At 31.4% G+C, this 23142-nt stretch overlaps 8 protein-coding genes across 11 annotated transcripts; 4 read left to right on the top strand and 4 right to left on the bottom strand.

The window, feature by feature from the left end:
- Positions 1 to 183: 183 nt before the first annotated feature.
- Positions 184 to 796, bottom strand: LOC124916809 (calmodulin-binding protein 25-like). Its single transcript, XM_047457575.1, has one exon. It carries the CDS (start codon positions 780 to 782, stop codon positions 240 to 242), a length of 543 nt encoding a protein of 180 aa, XP_047313531.1. The 5' UTR covers positions 783 to 796; the 3' UTR covers positions 184 to 239.
- A 5095-nt stretch (positions 797 to 5891) lies between these two features.
- LOC124914107 (cytochrome P450 94B3-like) lies at positions 5892 to 7560 on the top strand. Its single transcript, XM_047454587.1, has 2 exons — positions 5892 to 6355; positions 6430 to 7560. The coding sequence occupies exons 1-2, from the start codon at positions 5934 to 5936 to the stop codon at positions 7529 to 7531; spliced, it is 1524 nt and encodes a 507-aa protein (XP_047310543.1). The 5' UTR covers positions 5892 to 5933; the 3' UTR covers positions 7532 to 7560.
- Positions 7561 to 9178: 1618 nt separating this feature from the next.
- On the top strand, positions 9179 to 11214 carry LOC124914352 (ubiquitin-conjugating enzyme E2 22-like). Of its 2 annotated transcripts, none has more exons than XM_047454880.1 (7): positions 9179 to 9241; positions 9654 to 9717; positions 9846 to 9990; positions 10084 to 10161; positions 10261 to 10373; positions 10535 to 10638; positions 10721 to 11214. In XM_047454880.1, the coding sequence occupies exons 2-7, from the start codon at positions 9715 to 9717 to the stop codon at positions 11040 to 11042; spliced, it is 765 nt and encodes a 254-aa protein (XP_047310836.1). In that variant the 5' UTR covers positions 9179 to 9241; positions 9654 to 9714; the 3' UTR covers positions 11043 to 11214. The 2 variants fall into 2 exon arrangements, with proteins under 2 accessions (XP_047310836.1, XP_047310835.1); XM_047454879.1 differs by lacking the exon at positions 9179 to 9241 and adding an exon at positions 9345 to 9436.
- A 45-nt stretch (positions 11215 to 11259) lies between these two features.
- LOC124914353 (calmodulin-7-like) lies at positions 11260 to 12307 on the bottom strand. Its single transcript, XM_047454881.1, has 2 exons — positions 12142 to 12307; positions 11260 to 11852 (listed from the first exon to the last, which is right to left on the bottom strand). The coding sequence occupies exons 1-2, from the start codon at positions 12215 to 12217 to the stop codon at positions 11479 to 11481; spliced, it is 450 nt and encodes a 149-aa protein (XP_047310837.1). The 5' UTR covers positions 12218 to 12307; the 3' UTR covers positions 11260 to 11478.
- Positions 12308 to 13012: 705 nt separating this feature from the next.
- LOC124915578 (metacaspase-9-like) lies at positions 13013 to 14122 on the bottom strand. Its single transcript, XM_047456328.1, has 2 exons — positions 13681 to 14122; positions 13013 to 13627 (listed from the first exon to the last, which is right to left on the bottom strand). Exons 1-2 carry the CDS (start codon positions 14045 to 14047, stop codon positions 13092 to 13094), a joined length of 903 nt encoding a protein of 300 aa, XP_047312284.1. The 5' UTR covers positions 14048 to 14122; the 3' UTR covers positions 13013 to 13091.
- A 247-nt stretch (positions 14123 to 14369) lies between these two features.
- On the bottom strand, positions 14370 to 17062 carry LOC124915028 (ABSCISIC ACID-INSENSITIVE 5-like protein 2). Of its 3 annotated transcripts, none has more exons than XM_047455672.1 (5): positions 16928 to 17062; positions 16602 to 16731; positions 15545 to 16363; positions 15401 to 15472; positions 14370 to 14667 (listed from the first exon to the last, which is right to left on the bottom strand). In XM_047455672.1, exons 2-5 carry the CDS (start codon positions 16632 to 16634, stop codon positions 14587 to 14589), a joined length of 1005 nt encoding a protein of 334 aa, XP_047311628.1. In that variant the 5' UTR covers positions 16635 to 16731; positions 16928 to 17062; the 3' UTR covers positions 14370 to 14586. The 3 variants fall into 3 exon arrangements, with proteins under 3 accessions (XP_047311628.1, XP_047311629.1, XP_047311630.1); XM_047455673.1 differs by having other exon boundaries at positions 14370 to 14664; XM_047455674.1 differs by having other exon boundaries at positions 16614 to 16731.
- Positions 17063 to 18921: 1859 nt separating this feature from the next.
- On the top strand, positions 18922 to 19446 carry LOC124916230 (nuclear transcription factor Y subunit B-3-like). The gene has a single exon (XM_047456960.1). It carries the CDS (start codon positions 18922 to 18924, stop codon positions 19444 to 19446), a length of 525 nt encoding a protein of 174 aa, XP_047312916.1.
- Positions 19447 to 21191: 1745 nt separating this feature from the next.
- On the top strand, positions 21192 to 23075 carry LOC124913935 (14 kDa zinc-binding protein-like). Its single transcript, XM_047454378.1, has 5 exons — positions 21192 to 21390; positions 21564 to 21621; positions 21852 to 21941; positions 22579 to 22696; positions 22807 to 23075. The coding sequence occupies exons 1-5, from the start codon at positions 21212 to 21214 to the stop codon at positions 22872 to 22874; spliced, it is 513 nt and encodes a 170-aa protein (XP_047310334.1). The 5' UTR covers positions 21192 to 21211; the 3' UTR covers positions 22875 to 23075.
- Positions 23076 to 23142: the final 67 nt, after the last annotated feature.

The following is a 23142-nucleotide window of genomic DNA, read 5'->3' as shown; positions in this document are numbered from 1 at the left end:
AGCCAAAAAAATGCTACGTTACTATGTATTTGGCCCCCCAAGAAAATATTTCTGGGTCCGCCACTGATTATATTGTTATTTTTATATTTTAATTATGTCCATTTAGATTTTTTAGATTTTTTTGTTGTTGTTGAAGATAATACACTACAATTTTGAAGCTATGAGAGTAAAGCAAATTAAAACAAAATATAATTTATTTCGTAATTGAAAATACAAAAAGAAAAGTAAGCAGAATTTGATTACAGAACCTTCCACGAGCATGACTCCAGAGTGGGAAAACAGGAAAGTCCCGCCGTCGCCACCGTCGCTGACGGCGGCGACACAGTAATCTGATCTCCTTCTTCCAATCGATGGTATTTGGTACTCTTGAGAAGAAAAGTGGACGTATCAAGAGTTGGCAGATATCCCTGCTGCATGAAGCCGTGATTAACCATTCTCTGCGGTTCAGGCTTCAAAGGTGCCGCCGCCGGCCAATTACCGGCGAATCTCTCCCCGGTGACCTGTTGTACCATCTCCCGGAAATTGGCCAGATCAGTCATGATCAAAGTGGTCGTGTCCCCCTTCGATTTGTGCATCTTCTTCTTCTTCTTACCGATAATAACAGAGTTAGGTCGTTTGAGACCGGTTAATTCTGGTCTTTCGACTGAAGAGACAGTTTGAGGATGGTTGGAGATAAGAACTTGGTTGTCTATGTTAAGGGATTGAGAAATCCAGGAGTCGGAAAACGGCGGCCGGTGGGTCCATGGATCGTTTGGCAGAAAGTTCTCCGATGATGATGCCATTATTGTATTGAATTTGTCAGGATTCAGTGAAATAGAGAGAGGAGATGGAGTCTGAAGTAGTGCATTTGAGAGAGAAGGAATTGGAGAAAACAATGCCCACATTATTCTTTTCAAAGAGAGACTTCGACCGGGTGGTTGACCGGACTCAGGTCAGACTCAGTAGGGTGAATGATGTCAGAGGATGGATGATGTATAGGAACTTATAAATAAAATTTAAAAATTGAAGTATTTTGTGGAGTATTACTGAATTTATTTGTAATCTCGACGACTCTTTAAATAGTTGTGGAGAAGTTTGGATTGATGCGGCTAATATGTCAAGTCTATATATTTGGGTTATCATCTCAATTATTTGTTAGTGTTTGTTGGAGAGAAATCGTCGAATTTTCAATGAACATGATCGTCTGATATGTATCATTCGTAATGGTATTATTAATTTATTACGACGTTTTCTAATATTCGTTTAAGAAAGTCAATAGAGTATGTCGGAAAGTTTATCGTTTATCTCGAAAATTTACGAGCTCGATAACTTATTGAGTATCGTTTTTTATTTTTATTTATTTTTTATTTCATGTTTTGTCGTCGTATTTTAACCATTTTTTCATTTTTAACCTAAATAGAGTTTTTTTAATAAAATTATATATATATAATTATATATATTAGTGTTACAAATATATAAATATATCATTATCATTAGTAAAAGGAAACACATGAACTTAAACTTAGTAAAAAGAAAAATTAAATTATTGTATTATAAAAATGGAACAACGGATTAAACATATAACCCGCAAACACACTTAATCATTTAATTAGATTCATAACTTGTTGTACGACGAACTCGAACTCATGACCTCCTTAGAGAGGCTGAGATTATTTCAAAACGTTGGGATAAAAGAGAGTATAAATTCTTATATTATATAAAAAAATGTATAACAGATGAAGTAGTTTTTAAGATAGATAATATGTATTTTAGTTTGAGTTCCATTTTTTAATTGCAACTTTTTTCATACACTAAGTTCAACTCCTTTAATTTTTATTTTACATTATTTTTAAACCCCTAACTCTGGTGTCTCGTTTGGTCTTTTATAATCTTCGGTCAAACTAGGGTAATTTGGATCAAAATCCACAATACAGATTATAATTGATCGGTCAAACTAGGACAGATTATAATTGATCGGTCAAACTAGGACAATTTAAATTAAAAACAGTGAGCAAAATTTATAATTGACAAATTAAGTATCCTAAAAAATATATATAAGAAAAGAATGATAGAGAGGAGGTGGAAGAGACACCTTATTGATTAAAAAATAGTGTAAGTAAATTTTTTATTTTATTTATTCTTTTTTATTCTCTCTCCCAAAATTCACTTATTCTATAATTTTTCAATTAAAAAAAATATAATTTATTTGTTCTAATAAGAAGTTGTTTTTAGTAATTGAGTTCCACTAATATTAAAGAAAGAAATAAAAAGAGTGATATATTGGAATATCTCATTACATCATTTTAATTTAATTAAATATTATTTTATTTATTATCTCGTTAAAAATTATATTACTTAATTTATTTTATTTTAAAAATTATTTTATCATTGTATATTACTATTTTCTAAATTTTTTTATAATACTTTTTTTTAATTTCTATCAAATAAGATTATTAAAATAATCCAAATATTATTCTAATAACTATATGCCAAACAAGATTATTTCATCGAATAAACAACAGATTAATCAACATTTTATTATTCTAAACTTTGATAATAAAATAAAATACTAAATTAACATTATTTCATTTTGATAATATTTTAGATTACTAATAAATTTTTTAACTAATGTACTACTATCTATAAGTTTCTTTGAATAAATAGTTGTTTATATAAATTGTTGGGACAAAACATTTACTTTTCACTTGTTTTATATTTAATAAATTAGTTGAGAAATAAATTGTGAATTTCATGAATTTGAACCCTTGTAATTATTTTTCAAAAAATAAAATATTAATAAATTTATAAGTAAAAATTATTAATAGATTGGTGCAGTTGATAGGCTTAGTTATAGTTCCTCTATTGGTTATAATAAATAAGTGGGCTGACATTTGTAGTGGGTCTGCTAAGTGGGCTGATATTTGCCTCTAACGGGCTCAGGCTGTGTTTGTTTCTAAAGAAAAATTAAGTGGGCTGACATTTGCCTCTAACGGGCTCAGGCTGTGTTTGTTTCTAAAGCAAAATTGTTTATTTTGTTTATTATCTAAATCCATATACAACTCTGATTATTATTATTATTATTATTATTTTTATTATTATCTAAAACGTGTTTATAAAAGAACATCAGTAATTTACTAACCAATACAATATATAAGTTTTTCATTTAATTTACGAAAAATGATAAACTTAAAAATTTAACAAAAATAAGTTCACGAATCAACATGGAATGATATTTGAGTAGGAAAGAGAAATTTTTTAAAATGTCCCGAAACACTTATTTCAGGTTTCATAATGTCTCGAAACGGTCATTCGGGACAAAATAACTCAACCACAACAAAGCCTTACAAAATATATATATTCTAATACAACCCTTATTAATCTAAAAAGGCACATACAATTAATTTTTAGTTAGGTTTGTAATAAAAAAATGTTATCATATCTTAATTATATTATATTTTAGAACATTATCTTAATTAAATTAATATCTTGATAACATATTCAATCTAATAAATATTTATAAATCTAGTGGTCAATAAAATATTTGTAAATAGTACATTTGGGACCTTGGTTTCTTGTCAACCAAGCTTAGGTTATTCCCGAGCAATTAATTGAAATGAAATAAATCACTTACTAACCAGTAGGGTCCCACAGTATAACCTAAGCTAAGTTGACAATGTCCAAGGTTTTCTTTTCTTTTCTTGTTCATCAAGGTTTTACTTCTTTCATTGACCAGGATATCATTAATTTGATCTAACAATATAAGGCCTTGTTCGGATAGTGGGGTTATTTTAATAATATGAATTATTTAAAAATCGATGTTTAATGGTGATAACGAAGCTTTGAAGATTTGTTGATAGTAATAATATAGTATTGTAATAAGTTCACTAAAAAAATATCGAAAAAGGGCATTTGGGACATTCGTTTCTTGTCAACCAAGCTTAGGTTAGGTTAGCACCGTGCAATTAATCGAACGAAATAACCTAATCTAAATTGACTTTCGTGTTCATCAAGGTTTTACATTTTCATTGACCAACTATAAATTTGATCAAACATTATGATAAATCCATAAGTCTAGTTTGATTAATTCAGACTATTCAATTTAACTAATTAATTATTCGTGTTAAACGTTAATATAAATCTAATAATATTCAACTTATAATTCTTATTTATTTTTTATAAAATTTTAGTAGGTTAAATTGCTATTTTTTTATTTAAAATTTAAATTATATAAAAATAAAATATAAATATTATAGTATTAGTGTGATTTATTATTTAAAAAAATACTTCAATAAAAATAATAGCAAATTAAATTGTATGATCTAGCCCATACTTTTTTCTGAACATTCTAGGCTTCTAGACAAAGGCCTCGTTTGATCTTTGGGTTTTTGGGATAAAACCCAGGTTTTATCCCAAAACCCAACAATCCCATCATCCATCAAATCAACACTTTTATTAATTAAAATACCTATATTACCCTTACTTAAATATTTTATTTTATATTTATAAATATATATATATATATATATATTATTTTATTACATTATAAAATTTATTTTCATATAAATTAAATTAATAAATTCATTTATTTTAAAAAATTATATTAAATATAAATAAATTTAAAATATAAATAAAATTATAACATTTTATATTATCTAATATACCATTTAAATTTTAAATAGTGTAAATAAATAATTATGTTAGAAAATAAAGTGACATATATTTAAATAAAAATATTTATAACATTAATTTTATGTAAAAAATTATATTAATTATATTAAATAAAAATAAATATACAATATAAATAAAATTATAATCTATTATTATTTTATGAAATATTTGAATTATAATAGTAGTTATTTATAAGTATTTATAAAAAAATTATTTATATATTAATAAAAGTTAATATTAATATATATATATAGTTTTTTAATATTTATTTTATTATATTTAAAATTTTATTTAATATAATATTATTTTATTATATATATATATATATATATATATATATATAGGGAGAGGAAGAGAGAGGAAGAGAGAGGAAGAGAGAGAGAGAGAGGGAGAGAGGGAGAGAGGGAGAGAGGGGTATAATAGGAATAAAATTAAAAAAAAACTGGTTTTTTATCCTTTTCATCACACAAGGGTTATTTGGAAAAAACCCAGAATTTATCCAAATAACCCATACATCAAACGAGGCCAAAAGGTTTCACTTTTCTTTTTAAATAAATAACTACTTTATTAATAATTGTTTGTGCAGAAATAATAACGTTAAATTTTTATTTTCATATTATTTTCCTTTCAATCTAAATTCATGAAGATTAATTAATATCCAGTTGTAAAACAAGTTAAGTCAAATAATTTCTATTAAAGTTCCAGTTTGACTAGTATATATTTAGTTTGATTCAAAAGCGGTTTGAGATCGTTTAAAGAGTTTCATTAAGAACTCGTTTATAACTTGTTTACTATTTAAAAAAAAAAAATTATTTCAAATGAAGAGTTTCATTTGAGTTATTAAATATTAAACGAGTTTTTAAATAAATAAAAAATATTGTGGGTCCACATAAAATAAAAGCATTTTTACAAGCCTTTTAAAAAACATATTTGAAAACTTATTAATGAACTTCTTCTAAAAGAATATACTAACCAACAAACTCTAATTTGCTTTTGAGCTATATTCATTTATATCCCGTTCCAAATTAATGTCGGACCTTTACCTCAAAATGCTACTATCCATCCTACATTTCTGTGACTATAATAATTTAGGTAATTTAATATGTTTTTTTTGTCATATTAATTCAGATACAAATACATAATAAAAAAATCAAAAAATCTTACATATATTGTCATCAATCCACCGAGTGTTCAGTTCCACAAGATTTCACTATATTATTGCGATTTAACGTTTTGCATCCTCACCCATTTCCTTTCAATCATCACACTCTCTCTCACCACACACCATGGAAATCAAAGCTTATTACCTTTTCGTTCTTGCCTTGTTGTCTGTTTACATACTCTCAACTTTCTTCCAAAGGAAAAGAAAACAAGCAAATCAAAACCCAGGTTTCAGTTCCTACCCAATCATAGGAACCTTGCCCGAATTCCTCATTAACCGACATCGTTTTCTCGATTGGTCCACCGAAGTTCTTCTTCGCAGCCCAACCCATACAGCCGTTATGCACCGTCCTATAAACATCCATGGTGTCATCACAGCCAATCCTCTTAACGTTGAGTACATGCTCAAAACCAAATTCGACAACTTTCCTAAAGGTACCCAATTCATTACCTTTCTCCAAGATCTCCTTGGCCACGGAATTTTCAACTCCGACGGCGACCATTGGAGAACCCAGAGAAAAACGGCCAGCTATGAATTCAACACCAGGCACGTAGTACACATGTACCTTAATTTGTTCGATAATGTTTATAATGTTGTTAATCTTTCCATGTTTAATTCAGGTCACTTCGACACTTTGTTATGGAAACAGTCATGGGAGAGATAAGAACTCGATTGATTCCTCTCCTGGAAGAGGCAACGGAAAAGAATCGATCTTTGGATTTACAGAACATCTTGGAGAGATTCGCTTTTGATAATATCTGTACGGTGGCTTTCAATGTTGATCCCGGTTGTCTCTCCGGCGACGGCACAATCAATAATAAGTTCATGGAAGCCTTCGAAGACGCCGGAACTTTAAGCGCCGGGAGATTCCTCTCTGTTTCAGAATCTTTAATCAAGCTTAAGAAAGTTTTAAATGTTGGTACAGAACGTAGACTGAAAGAATCCGTCGCCATTGTTCATGAATTTGCTGATAAGATAATCAAATCAAGAATGGAGAATCTCGATAACAAAGATGAAGAACGTCACGATCTATTGTCACGTTTTATGGTGATTCAAGAATCCCCTGAGTATCTCCGGGATATCATAATCAACTTCATATTGGCAGGAAGGGATACGACATCGTCTGCTTTAAGTTGGTTCTTTTGGCTGATAGCTTCAAACCAAACAGCCGAGGATAAAATACTGAAAGAGATCAAAACGATAAGGTTTCGACATGGGAAAAATGTGGGTGAAAGTTTGGATCTTGATGAGTTAAGAGAGATGAATTACCTTCATGCTTCAATTTCAGAGGCAATGAGGCTATACCCACCAGTTCCGATCGACACGAAAGAGTGCCTGGAAGATGACGTCATGCCGGACGGAACGTTCGTCGGAAAAGGTTGGTTTGCGACTTATCATGCGTTTGCGATGGGAAGGATGAGAGAGATATGGGGAGAAGATTGCTGTGATTATAAACCGGAGAGATGGATTGATGAAATTAACGGTTCGTATAAACCGGAGAATCCTTTTAAGTTCCCGGTTTTTCATGCCGGTCCGAGAATGTGCTTGGGGAGGGAAATGGCGTATATTCAAATGAAGTCGATTGCTGCTGCGGTGTTGGAAAGGTTCCACGTGGACGTTCAGGATAAGAACACGTGTCCCGAGATGCTTTTGTCTATGACACTTAGAATGAAGAATGGTCTTCCATTTAAGGTGAGGGTGAGGCATCATTTGGAAGAGTAAACATTTTGTGTTATATTAATAATATGAATAAGAAATTCCTTTGTGGGATGTGTTTTATATAATACTTTTAGTTGGATAAAGTTCTTAAAGCAAAATCGATAAAAATGTTGTGGTAAATTGATTCTAGTCCAAAAGTTGATATTGTTAAAAATACAAAATAATTATCAACGATTTATCTAAACTCATATTAAAATCTCGAGAATGATTTCAAATCAATATAATATAACAAAGAATATTAATCCGAACTCATATTCACATTTGACACTATGGAAATGTCAATTTGTCAATGTTGTTTCTCATTCACACTTAATATACGATTATAATATTAATATTGTATTTGGTAAACTTAGAAAAAAAAAAAGAATTTATAAGTTATAGTTATATTGTGCATAACAAATCATAATTAAGTAATAGCTTTTGAGAAGATAAATATTAATAAGAATGCAAATTATTTTATATCATAATAACATATAATTCGTTGTCCAATAATCAAACTATATATATATATAACGACAAAAATGCAAATTGTTTTATATTATAATAAGTTAATAACGTGTAATTTGTTTCGAAAAATCAAACTGTATATTATATATATTAAATTTGTTAAAAAATAATGATATTAAAAAAGTTCTAACTCATAAAAAGAAAAAAATAAATAAATTAGTTTAAAAAATAATTATATCAAATTAAGTAAAAGGTCATACCATGACATCATTGATATGCATCATGAACTATAAAAATAATATTTAAATCAAATGATAGTAAACAAAACTAAAATCTATTATCATGATCTAGAAAAAGTGTTTACCAAATAAAAAAAAAACTTGATTGTTTATTTTTAAATTATTTAAGTAAATTTTATTTTATTTTAAAAGTTGAAATATATATAATATTATGGTTTAGTTGTTACATGAAATAAAATTATGCAGTGAAATTGAAATAACTCAAGCAAACAACCCTACTAGTCTCTCATATGTGGGGTAAGATGAGCTGCATTATTCAACTCTTCAATGAACCTCTACCATATAATAAAAAACATATTATTTATTTCTCAATTATTATTAATTTTCTATATGTTTCTCAATTATTTGATTATATATGGATGAGTGTGACCTTAATCAAATTAAACACAAATCATTAATTTATCAATATATATATATTTTTAAATTAGACTATTTTTTATCACCTCATTTTAATTTAAAATCATTCTTAATAAAAAAAATATATTTTTTTTATACAAGTTAATTAAATTATTTTATATAATCTTGAGATTAAGTTATTATTTATAATTTATTATTATTATTTTTTTGTTTAGGGTGTGATTAATTTAACTTTTATAAGTAACAATATTGAGGAACGGTCTTTTGAAATTTTGAAAAAATAACTCTCAACGGTGTTATTTCTACTCGTGAAGTGTTTTAAGTATGGCGGGTAATAATTTTACTAAAATGCGCTCAAGTTGGTCAATTAGAAATGCTTATTTTAGAAACATAAAATTTCAATGAATAGTTTTCCAAATTCTAATTTTGAATATATTTGTTGTTAAGATTGAAAATTTGAAATTTAAATTAAAAAAATAAATACTTATTTATTAATATATATATTAGGGTGGATTTTGATATTGGTGGCAATCAAACATTTGAAGAGCACAAATCGCTTTCCCAAATCGCGCTGTTTGCAAATCGCTGTCTAAATCCTTGTCCGTCAAAGGTGAGATGCCCTACCTTCCCTACCTTCATTTTAGTTTCAATTTCTGGTTTACTTCAACAAAATCCTAATCTTTATGTATATATCTATGTTCTTCAGAACTTGAAGTTAAACATCTTCTTCTTTGATTTTCTTGAGCAATTCTTCAGATCGGGATACGTAATTCTTGGATTTGTTTTGATCTGTTGTGATTCATCGGTATTTGGTCTCTCTGTATATTCAAAACTTACTGATTTTCCCCGCTAAGATTATCCATTGGACGAAATTTGACTTCAGTTTCAGTATCAGTTTAGAAGAACAATACTTTTGACGACTTGTTCATGAACAGACTGGATGTTGATTTATTAGGTCAAGATAGGTCATTTAATTGAACATTGTTATTTATTTCTCATCTTGCTTAATTTGTTATGTGCAGAGCTCCTTAATTTCTGGTCTTTGTTGATCATTTGGAAGCACTGATCATTCTGGTTGAGGAAATGGTAATTTTTCGAGTTTCTAGAGGATATGTATTTGAAAATTTTGCAGGATTTTGGATGGAAACTGAGTAAGATGTTTTCCTGAGTATGATTATTATGGTTGATAACTAGTTTGAGTTTTGTTTTTGCAGGCTACAAATGAAAACCTTCCTCCAAATGTGATTAAGAAACTAGCCAAAGAATTGAAGAGTCTTACTGAATCTCCTCCGGAGGGGATTAGAGTGAATGTTAACGATGATGACTTTTCGATTATATATGCAGACATTGAAGGGCCAGGCATGTTATCTTTTTGTTTGTTCTATTAGATCTATCATGGTTCTTTCTTACATCCAAATCATTAATGAAAATTCCCTTTGTTTTTTGTTGCAGCTGGAACTCCATATGAGAATGGTGTATTCCGAATGAAGCTGGTATTGAATCATGACTACCCAGATACTCCTCCCAAAGGTATCTGCATCTTTTCTGACCTGATTTATCTTTGTGAGATGGATTTATCTGGTTCGATTGGAACAAAAAAGTTGACTAATGTTCTTTATCTGGATCCAGGTTTCTTTTTAACTAAGATTTTCCATCCAAATATCGCAACAAATGGAGCGATTTGTGTGAACACTTTGAAGAAGGATTGGAAACCTAGTCTTGACTTACGGCATGTGCTCATTGTAAGTTCTATTGTGCTCAAAACCTGGTATAAACTATCTTCTGTAATGACAGAAGCTGTTTTCTTTAATTTCACAAAACAAGAAAGGATTCATAACAATATGTAAGATCTTTTGATTGAGATAATGTTGAGTCAGCTGCTTGTGATTGTAATCGTGAACAGGTAGTGAGGTGTCTGTTGATAGAACCATTTCCAGAATCGGCTTTGAATGAACAAGCTGGCAAATTGTTGCTTGAAAATTACGATGAATATTCCAGACATGCAAGGTTAGAGCATTGACAGTCATTTTGTGTAAAAAAAACTGGAATTTTGGCAGATGAATTTTAGTTTGAGATTGTTATTTTGCAGGATCTATACTGGGATTCATGCAGTGAAGCCAAAGCCTAAGGTAAAATCAGGAGCGATATCAGAGTCGACCACTGCACTGAATGTTGATCAATTGAAAGGCTCCTCGACTCTCAACATTGATCAGAATCTGCCAGAATCAACTATGCCATTGAGAGAATCCGCCTCCAAGGGAGTGAACGGGCAGCTCTCAAATATTGAGACAGGAGTCAGCGGCTCAATGACACAGAAGAAGGACAACAACAACAACAACAACGGTTTTGGAAGAACTCAGATTGACAAGAAGAAAATAGATGCAAGAAAGAAGAGTTTGAAGAGATTATAACTTGGCTTGACTTGACTTATCTTGTTATAATACATATGAATGTGAAAGAAGTGGGTAAAGAAAAACACAACACACCTTTATTGCTTGGTTTTGGGTCACAAATTGTTTCTTCAATTAGCTGGATTTGGAAGTGAACTAAGAGTTTTATTTGAACTAAGTTTATTTTGAATTTCGATACCTTTTATTCAAATTCATGCAAAATAAATACTTATAAGAAAGGATTAATCAATAGATTCAACCTCAAAGGGAAGAAAGATGTTTACAAATCACAAAGAACAGAAATAAAGAAGAAAATAGATTTTGCACCCATCTTCATGATGATTTATGTTTATAAGGGGGGAAGAAGATGATTGAAAAAAAAAGGGTTATCTTCTGTAATATAAAGAAGAGATCTTTTTTGTTATTAGTAAGTAGTAGAGAAAATATAATATAGATTTTACTTGGCCATCATCACCTTGACAAATTCTTCATAGTTGATCTGGCCATCACCATCAACATCAGCTTCTCTAACCATTTCATCAACTTCTTCATCAGTTAGCTTCTCCCCAAGATTTGTCATAACATGACGCAATTCAGCAGCAGAAATGAATCCATTCTGATCCTTGTCAAACACTCTGAACGCCTCTTTCAGTTCCTCCTCTGAATCTGTATCCTTCATCTTTCTTGCCATCAGGTTTAGAAACTCAGGAAAATCTATTGTTCCATTACCATCTGCATCAACTTCGTTTATCATGTCTTGAAGTTCTGCCTCAGTTGGATTCTGTCCAAGTGATCTCATCACAGTTCCAAGTTCCTTCGTTGTGATGCAACCTGATAACATATACCATAAACAAATACAACTTACAGATCTCATATTTCATCATCATCATCATCATCAAAAACTAAGAAAATCTCTCAATAGATAGATGCCTAATCGTTCGATTCTATCCTATCATATCATATCATATGAATCAATTGATGAGACACAGATGGAAACAACAATCAGATCTGAATGATTGCGACAGCATTGATTCGGTTACGTAATAGATGTGCATATTGAAGGATTCGTGTTGGAAATATACGTTTGAAAAGAGAATAAAAGGAAGAAAATGAATCAAACCATCTCCATCCTTATCGAAGAGACTGAACGCCTCCTTGAACTCAGAGATCTGATCATCGGTGAGCTGATCCGCCATTTTCTTGATGAATTCACAGAGAGAGAGAGAGAGATTGGATCAAATGAAGAGAGAGAACGCAAGTCTACTTAGATTAAACCGTCGATCGTTTCCTATTTCTTCCATTTCCACATTCTTAAATTAAATAAATAAATTTTCTCTTTTTCTTTTTATTAATATTAATCTTTTTATTACTTAAAAATAAACGATAAATTATTTGATTAAAAAATAAAAAAGAAAGACTTTTCAACCAGTTTGACATTTTCACCCACACAAACAATTATGTGTTATTGTCATTATGGCTTCAATATAATAATGATAAGGACGGCATACACTTGATTGAAAATATCTATTATATGAATTTCTCATTAAATTAAATTAAATAAGATATATAATTGCACATAGACCAGATTCTAATTTAGTAAACCCATATTATTTTATTTGTTTGTAACTTAGTTATATTAGAATAACCCCACGTACCGGGACATGATTAAATATTTCAAGCTAGTGTGATTAAAAAAAAATTAAAATGGGATGGGTTTGAAATCTTTTGAGAAATTTAGGAATCAAATTAGTAGATTCGTATTGGTTTTTATTTGAGAATTATTAAATTAAATAGGTAATTATATTAAAAAAATTAAGGTTATATTTGTAAGCATAGTTTAAATTCGTCCGAACTATAACATAGATTCGCTTGCACCTCATATACCTTTCGTTTACTCAAACTTTAAACGTTTTAAATGAAAATCAAACCAAAATGAAAATCAAACCAAAAATTTAATAAATCACTCCTGTAACTAAAGTTAAATTATTAGATAAGATCATTTTTATTATGTTTGAAATAATATAATATATGTATTTTAAATAGTAAAAAATATCACACATTGAAATATTGTTAAGTAGGTAGGCCAAGAAATATGGATCGAGCATTTTGATCAGTTGAATAAAGACAAGGATGCTGCTGAATAATTTTCTCTTTCTTCAAAAGGTCCCTGACCCTCATCACAAGCTCCCTGTTGCTGATCATGATCGGCACACCCGCCGCCGACAATTCCCGCACCACCGCGTCGGTGAAGGCACCATGTGGCCTCGACCCATTAGCACCGTTACCCGGAATGTCCATTGAGCTTTCCTTCGCCTCACAACCACTAAGTAAAATCCCTCCATCCCCGTTCCAATTAGTTCCCACCGCCACCGCCGATTTGAAATTGAACTCAGCGCCATCTTTGTCTCCGAACCCAGAGAGGTGTTGAACGATGGCTTCATATGGGATAAACTTGGGCTTATTTTGGGTTAAGCAAGAAGAAGAAGAAGAAGGGCCGATTTGTTCTTTCTCCTGATCAATGAGACCCCCACTATGGCATGAATCTGACAAGATTGTGAACGTTGCACCCTTTGGTAGTCGATTCACAAGTAGCTTGAAATCCACATCTAACAAACAAAAACCCACAAATTAGATTAGTTTTATCGTATGATTTCTAAACTAATATTAAACCTGCAAGGTACAATTGCCTCTCCTTCCCTGAAATGGTGAGACTTTGTGCGTGTGCCATGGCCACTGAAGTGGAAGAAGAGAACATCCCCAGACTGAGCGCAATCAATCATCCGACCCAGCGCCTTTTTCACGTTTTCTCCAGTGGGCATCCCCATTAATGCATGATCATGGCCGTGATCGTCTATGAGCAGCTCGATGTTTAGTGGGTCGAATCCCATTCGCTTGACCAGCAAATCTGCCATGGAGAGCGCGTCGTTAATGCAGCCATGAAGCTGAAACTGGGTTTTAGGATAGTTGCATCCGACCACCACTGCCATTCTCTTCCCACAGCTCTCCTCAGGATGAGCGGCCATCATCAATACTATTATATATTGATCAGTGATCTCTGCAGATTCGAATAAAGAAAAACAGCAATGTATATGTATCTGGTCAGTATTGTGTAATTGGTTGATTCATTATATATGGATGGATCATGGATTAACTTCTCACTTTAGCAATTTAAGCGTACAAGTTTCTTATGATGTCCTTATAAGCCAAGTTAATATGAACAGTGGCTGAAAATGAATTGAAGACAACAAATCATCATCATTTTCTTCAAATTGGTAATCTGTACCATTCTATGTAAAAATTGACAAACTATTTTCCAGAAATTGAAGCTCAAGATGGTGTTAGCAGCTATACCAAATAACAACAACGGTAGTGCATTCATTAAACATTACATTAAGCAGATTGAGTCTCCAGGCCCCAGAATGGGTCATTCATTGCACAACAACCATCATATGTTCCCTTTTTCTTTTGCTGTTTTTATTAAAGTTAAACAAACATAAAAAAAAAAAAACTAATTCCAGGGGAAGAAAAAAAAAAACATCAATCCACATTATGATAAAGAGTAGCATCAGAAACAGGCTGAGCTTGTCCTGCGAAGCTGGTACTTGGGCTCTGGAAGCGGCACACATGCCAATACATTCTCCAACTTCTGTAGAAAATTATTAAAGAAATAAGATTCCGATCCATCTAATTTCATTACATGAAACAAAAACACTCTAAATCTATACGAAGGATAAGCATGCCAATTGGTACAGTATGGTAAGTAATGCCCACTGCTTCAACTTTGGCTTATAATGACTATTCTACTCAGGCTTCCAAAACAAAGACAGTCCTAGAACATCATATAAGTTTTACTCCAAATAAAGATTACATCTTAAAATAATATATCATACAAATTAGAATGTCTATTATCATATAGAACAACATTCTTACTTTATTATCGAAACCAAATAAGTCGAGGAAAGCAAAAATGATAAGAAAGGCAGCACTGAGTAATTCTGTCATAATTTTTCAACAGGGGCAATGAGTCTTGAGTTTGTACTCAGTATCCATACAACATTTGGAACAATTTAGTATGATTCTTAGCTTATTTATTATCTCCAGATTCAACTCTGTAAACCAAATCTTCTATATCGAGTTATAGCTTGTTGTTAAATCAGTTTTCACATATCAGTTTTACACCAGTACCACTTTGTAAAATACATGGAAACCATTTCATCATACCAAAAGATAACATGAACAAGAGCAAGTGTTTCTATTGTCAGTTTTCAATGCCAAGCTGTAACACAGTTTTCTATACTCAGAGTCTAATAGAGAACTGATGATTGCATGTTAAATCACAAAAGGAATAACTGTTGGGGAAAAAAAGAAAGGGGGCAAACCTTCAGCTTTTTGAGCTTTTCATTTTCCTCCTCAAGTCTTGATACCTTGTTCTCCAGTTCATGAGTGTAAGCCTGCAGCAGTCATATAAAGTGAAGTTTAAAACAACGAGCAACCAATTACTTACTCAGCCAAGATCTAATAACCTGTTTCCTAGCTCTTGAACGAGCTGCAGATTCTCGATTCTTGATCATCCTCTTCTGCCTCCTTTCAACTGTCCTCTCCACAACTACATCACCCGAGGCACCTCTTTTTCTTCCTGGCGTCTGAGTATCCGACAATGTTCCCATTAGACTTTCAGGGTAAGAAGCATCCATCATTGGATTTGCAGCTGTTTGTTGCGATGGCTGCCCAGGCATATAAACCGCAATCATACTCTGCTGCTGCTGCTGTTGTTGATGAATTGGAGGAACTTGGTAACTCATCCATTGTTGTTGTTGGTGTTGAATATTTTGTATTGTCTCATTAATCCCAATAGGAAGAAGTGCATTTCCTTTCCCCAAACAAGCTTCTGCAACAGCCCCTGCCTTAACCAAGAAATCTTCCAATGTAATCTCGCCAAGAGTGAGTTGCCTTTCATTTAACCGGTCGAGACTGACAGTATTCCTCTGTTCTTGTTGTATTTCCTGCCACACCTCATCCACAGTTTTCTTACTCAGGTCCCGTGTCAAAGAGGGTGTTAACGATCCAGAAGCAGCGGAAGCAGCTGCGTAATCCATTGCTCCGATATTAGCAGCTTGATTGGCTTCAGCATTCCATACAGTCTTAAGGAGCTCATCAAGATTCATGCTGCTAAATGGTTTTCCCAAATCACCCAACTGATTCTGAACCTCATCGAGAGTGAGGTTATACAAGGATGAGCCTTGTCGAGTTAGGGCTTGTGATCTCGGGTCTTGTATCGTATTATTAACGGCTCTACTACCACTGTCACCTTGAGATCCCATTCTCTTGGTTCCCATGCAATACTAATCGATCAAAAATATTTATTATCTACCCGGCGTTTGTATTGAAAGAAAAGGGATTTAGAAATTATAATCTTCAATCAAAGAGAATCGGCAAAGTAGGAATCAATCAAGAGCCATGCATTAATTCCAATAAAGACAGACAGAGAAATCAGAAAACACAACTCAAGAGATTGTTGAGATATAGTACTAAACAGCCGGCGATGAATCCAATTAGAGAATCAGAAGGGAACCCACATACATTGATACTCACCAGAACACAGGCGGCTTGCATGCAATGGAAAATGACCCCGTATCTTCCTTTCCTTTCCTCGACAAAGAACAGAAACCCAGAAACCAAACAGCGAAAACCTCGGCTCAATTGTATCTACCTGAAACCAATTCGAGTACAGACAATCTATTATTATGTAAAGAAGAAGAAGAATGAAAAAGAGGAGTCCGTCCGTCCGTCCCCTGAGAAGTAAAAAGAAAGAATACTACGGTGGGAAAATCTGGGTTTTTGGAGGAAATATATATATTAGTAAAAGAAAAGCAACTAAAAAAGTTTAGACAGAAATGGAACTTTACTTGGGTTGCCGCAGGATCCGATCTGAATCATAAAAAAATTTCATATTTTTTGAACAATTGAGTTTAGTGGGTCACAGTTCCGACTTCCGAAGAGAGAGAGAGAAAGAAAGAAAGACGAAAGAGAAAGAAAGAGAGAGAGATTGAATGAGGAAGTGAGTGTACTTTCTTTTCTATAAAAAAAAAAAATTAAAAAAAAATAATAATCACGAGTTCCAATCCCACGCCCCACGCTTCGACCCCTGTAAGAATACTAGCCTTACTGCTGTCATAATTTACCTTTTTACCAACATTTTACTTCCTTTTTTTAACTACAGTTAAAGCATTACATGCATATATCACCGCCTACGGTAAAAATAAAATAAAAAATAAAAGGCCCAAATGGGTCGAACTTTAAGCATACGAGCTCCAACAATATTAACTTTGTTTTTTTTATAATTAATTTATTACAATGGTAAAAACAAAAAAATATTTTTTTTTTTTTTCAAAATTTTTAATTATTATAGTACATCAATCATATTTGACAATCTTAAACACGTATATCTAAAAAAATGTTCAATTTAAAAAATAAATACAATAAAATTATATGATCTTACACAAAATTATCTTATTACTATTTTTTTTAAAAATAAATACAAAATCTATCTATTCAATTATTTTTATTAGATTACACATTTTTTAGTCACTCAAACCAACTTCGATAAATTATAATTTATAAATTTTGAAAAAATACTTAATTTTAAAATGAATATGTACGTCTAAAATGTCTCTAAATATAATTTAATTTTAAAATGTGACAAACTAATTAGGAAAAGGAAAATAATATGTTAATATAATATGTCAATTTGGAAAAAGTCTTAAATGATACCAATTTAATAATTTGAGTTAATTATGACACAATTTAAAGTTTGAGTCTCATTTTGTGAAAATATCACAAATTAAGTCTTAAATAACAAGTTGAGCCAATGGAATAATTTGAAAAGAAGACAATATTTGAAAAAAGTTATTGTAAATTATAGGTAGCTAGGTTATATAAGCAGATTTGGCACAGAATCTAATTAATGGTAGATTTGGTTATTTCTTGCTTAATTAACCCTAATTTATCTTCATGAGTTGTAAGCTCATTAAAAAAAATTTAATCACCAATTATTTAAACACTTAATTAACTCATGATAGATTAATCAATATGTGGGAGCTTTAGAATATTGCTTTTCTAAAATATCATATTTAACATTTATTTGATTCTAGATGTTTCAATATGTTCATTAATGAATGTGACTATATATATATATATAGTGATGAGCTAATATATCCGTACTTGGGTAGACAAGGAACAAACGAATATTCTTCATGCATTTCCATTTACAAAATAATGGACCTAACTACTTAAAGGAATTCCATCCTAATCAATTATAAACATTTATATAATAAGATTGTTAAGTCTAAGTTACTCTAAGATTAACTTATTTTATTTATTTTTCTGATATCTAATACGATCAATTACACGGTTTTTAGTGATAATTGAAATTAAAACAAGATTTTATTTTAAAGGTATAGAGATATAATGAAAGTTATTTCTTTTAAATAAGATCTAGTTTCTTTTCATTAAAATATTCCAACATCATGATGATCATGATGACGTCTTAATTAATTATTGATTAATTCAGGTATCACTTGATCATATGATACTAGACTATGAATTAAATCAATTTTATTTTATTTAAAAATTAAAGTTTGAATTGTCAACTCATCTAGTTATATATATATTATTTGAAGTCCGTAAATGATATTAATTAATTACAAATAAACTTGAAAACCTGTCAACATCTTAATTACCGTCTTTGCATTGTTTTTTATTGCCGTTAGTTGCTGTTCTCCGGCCATAAGAGTTCTTTAAATTATTAATTAATTAATTCACAACTCAATGATTCATTCAACTATAAAAACCCTAGTTTTTCTCATAGACATAACATAGTATAATTAATTAATTAATTAAGATGGCAAAGAGAATCCAAACGAGTCTCGAAGGATCGGATGAACATGATGGTGGTTTCTTGCCCATAGCTAACGTGGGAAGGATCATGAAGAAGTCAATTCCTTCAAACGGAAAGATATCGAAAGAGGCAAAGGAAACCGTCAAAGAATGTGTGTCGGAATTTATAAGCTTCATCACCGGAGAAGCTTCCGACAAGTGTCGAAGAGAGAAACGAAAGACTATCAACGCCGACGATCTGTTGTGGGCCATGACGACACTTGGATTCGAGAATTACGTCGATCCTTTGAAGATTTATCTGAACAAGTATTTAGACAATCATCATCATCATTGTCATGAAAAAACCACGCGCCAAGGTCATGATGATGATCTGATCATAGAGGAATTAAACAGTTATTCAACTGGTACTATAATTAATTATGAAACATTCAACACTAATGGGTTTCATGAAGATGTCAACGACCCGTTTGGTTTGGGACATGATCATCTTGGGGATCAGGGCAATCCTAGTACTGCTCCTAATTGGTAATGGCGTGCATGCATCATGCATGAAATTTCCTACTTAATATCTGATATATATTTCAATTATTACTTCAAGTTAACTATACCTTTAATTATCATTTTGATATATTGTAACTTTATTAATTATGTTTTACTTATTATTTACAAAAGTTCAAATGATAAGAATAAGTGTTTGAGAGATTCATGTAATAATTGTGCGATAGTTTTCTAAATTAAAATGAGAGAAAGGATTGGAAAAGGAAATTTGGGTTAGTTCGATTCTACCGGTACATGTAGTGCAGATATCTGTTAAGAAAACAACATACAAAGAAAAAAATCAACAAATGAGGGAAGTGATGCTTCACTTTTATGTATAGGTGTCACTCAATGAGTGAGATACTTGTATTGGTAGCATCGAATTAATCGAAAATTTGGGAGAAGAAATTTGAGAGTGAATGACGTGGTGGCGCAATATGATTTCTGAAAAAATAACAATTTTTCTCTTTTTCTCTTTTTCTCTTTTCTTCCTTCTCCTAAATTCTCTCTCAATATCACTCCTCTTAAAATAATTTAGACAAAGTTGAATTTAATAATTTATTTTTTATATAATACTTTTTTTAATGTTAAAAATTATGTGCATTTTAGGTTAGGATTGAAGTACTGTTTTACTTTTTAAGTTACAAATTTGATATAAGATACTTGCTTACAAAAATTCAATATATAGCTTGTAAAAGTTTGTTGGTATAAAGGTTGTCTACTTATTTTATTTTTTATAAATAGAAGAAGATCTCTCTCTATGTTTGTTTCTCTTTTATTTAGTTAATCTATTTATTTGGGTTTTAATATAAAATACATTTACAAAGAAAAATAATGAAAAGTTGGAGATATTATTAAGTTCTAAATAACCAACAAAAACTAAAAATGATTACTCATTTAATTTAGGGACAAAATAAGTAAAATAAAATGTGACAGTATTATAGTATATTATTTGTCAACAAGATATCTATCTCTCAACGAATCAGTTTAAAATTTATTACACAATTTGAAACTCATGTATTGAGATGGTTATTTATCTCAAAACAATATACCACTTTTAAATTAATTAATGAAATAATACAATATTTAGTTATGAATTTGATTAAAGTGTTGAAAATAAATATGGGTGTTTATATTGGTACATCGATCGATAGAAAAATGATAAACTCAACGAAAAAACAACAAAAGTAAGTCTATGAATCAACGTGGCATGACATTTGGTATGAGAGAGAAAATTTTTAAAATATCCCGAAACTGCTTTAAAATGTCCCGAAACGTCCATTTCGAATTCTGAAACGGTCATTTTGGGTCCCAAAACGGAACGGCCTTTACGGGTCCCGAAACGGCCATTAAATTTTTTTTGTCCCGAAATAGCCGTTTTCAAGACCCGAAATGAGCATTTTGGGACCCGAAATGAGCGCTTTCAGAACGTGGGGACAACATGACAGGCCACGTCGGATACCTGGACTTACTTTCGTTAATTTTTCGTTAAGTTAATCCACATCAATATGCATTGTTAATTTTTGGATATTACTCCAGGCATATATGTTGAGATACAATCAGGTTATTTAAAATTGTTTGTTTTGTTTGAGAAAATGATGATTTATTAATTAATAAATAATGGTAATGTTAGTTAAGAGAGTTGAAAATGGCTAATAATGTTGGCAACAAGCACACAAAACACATAATAAAAAATTGGTTTGAAAATGAAAGGAAAGAAAACACCAACCCTAGCTTGAAAAAAATTAAAATAAAAAATGATTGCCGGCATATTACATTCATGTTGTCGAAGGTATATGGTGAACAAGAGTGATCATTTACGAAGCAGTAGCCGACTTGGCGCATTGATTTCTCACTTGTCTCCTCCTCTCCGCTCAATGTCGTCTTCCGAAAAGGAGGCTGCGCTTGCCGCCGTACCATCGGATTCCCCCACCATGTAGTAAACCTCATCTAAATCCATCTCTTTTTCTGTTTGTAATTTCGCTTTTTTTTTTCTATCTGATCTGGTTAGGCTGCCCGATCCGTAAAACCCATCTAAAGATCTGTGTAATCCAATACTGGGATTTCCCTGGTTATTTAAATCTTTTCACTTTGTAATTTTCTCTACAGATTTGACAAAATCATTAACAAGGAAATACCATCTACTGTGGTTTATGAGGATGATAAGGTATTCATTCCTACTTATTATGGTTGAAGCTTACAGTGTGGTTTGTGAAGATATGATTTATGTAGGTTTTGAAAGAGTAATCTCATTCTCATGTTCCCGAAGATATGAATGTCAAGTGCATAAAAATTTCAGATTATTTTAGGGATTATCCAAAACATAATTGACTTGAATAGTACAGCATTAACCAAAACATGAATATGGCTTTCTAATCTTATTTTGTTTCTCTTCAGGTTCTGGCCTTCAGAGATGTATCTCCCCAAGCTCCTACACACATTCTGATTATTCCCAAAGTTAGGGATGGATTAACAGGACTCTCAAAGGTAATCTATATATGGAAGTTCTGATTTCCCTTACGTGTTCTCCTCTCCTCTGTCAATGCATGCATTTGTATTTAATCACTCTAGTATCCAAGGAGTTTATGGAAATTCAAGTATTGGGATCTTCTAATGCTCTACTTTCTCCTAAGACAACATAACTAAACCAATTATTTGATGGGGAATTCTCATTTTTCAGTGCAAATCCAGGGATTGGATTGGTTTGGTTGACTATATTTTCTTTTGAACCAAGTTGCTTCATTCACTCCCAAAGAATAAATGGGCATATAACTTGGACTATGGTAGAGGAGAAATCCTCCATTTTCTGTACAAAATGTACAAAATAGGGGATATTGTTTCAAACTACTACTATCTTTAAATCCTAATACATTGTTTTTCCTCTAGAGATTTTGGTTGTTTGGTATAAATTGGAGCTAGCTCTTGTCAAGTTTATTGCATAACTGGTCATCATTGATTTCCAGAAAAAAAATAAATTACTGTTTAAAATGCAGACAATCTATAAACTTTGTGCTGAAAACAAGTTAAAAAATTTGTTTGAACCCTTAACCCTTCTAGATGGAAAGCTGCATAATAACAGAAGTCTACGAAAAACTAATAGATAGCTGCTTAATATTATTGTCAGGCTGAGGAGAGGCACTGTGAGATACTTGGCCGACTAATGTACACTGCCAAAATTGTTGCCAAGCAAGAAGGCCTTGAAGATGGCTTCAGAGTTGTGATTAACGATGGACCAGCAGGATGTAAATTAACCTCTCTTTGCAGCTTTTCCATCTAATATGAATCAAGTAGAGAGACTGGTTCAGACTTCAGATGTTTCCTTGAACTAATGTTCGACTGTTGTTTCTCGCAGGTCAATCTGTATACCATCTTCATGTCCATCTCCTTGGGGGACGTCAAATGAACTGGCCACCAGGCTAAGACTTTATGAAGTTACTTTTTAGCTGTGTGAACTCATAAGACACCGACCTACCGACCAAATAATTTCTGTCATATGATATTTGCAATAATAACATTTTTAAAAATGTTACATTAGACAATCATAATGTGAGATAATGGTCATCTGATTTGTGGTCTTTGGTTAAGAATGTTACTATGAAAGTTATATCTTTTCTTTTTAAACTTGTGGCTTCATGCTATTTTCTTGTTTACCAAAGATTCATTTTGACCCTTAAATTTGTATGAGATA

This window comes from Impatiens glandulifera, chromosome 9 (assembly GCF_907164915.1).
Source record: "Impatiens glandulifera chromosome 9, dImpGla2.1, whole genome shotgun sequence".
In the NCBI taxonomy this organism is placed as follows: domain Eukaryota; kingdom Viridiplantae; phylum Streptophyta; class Magnoliopsida; order Ericales; family Balsaminaceae; genus Impatiens; species Impatiens glandulifera.
The sequence above is the reverse complement of the archived record's forward strand: the minus strand, read 5'-3'. Positions and strand labels throughout refer to the sequence as shown.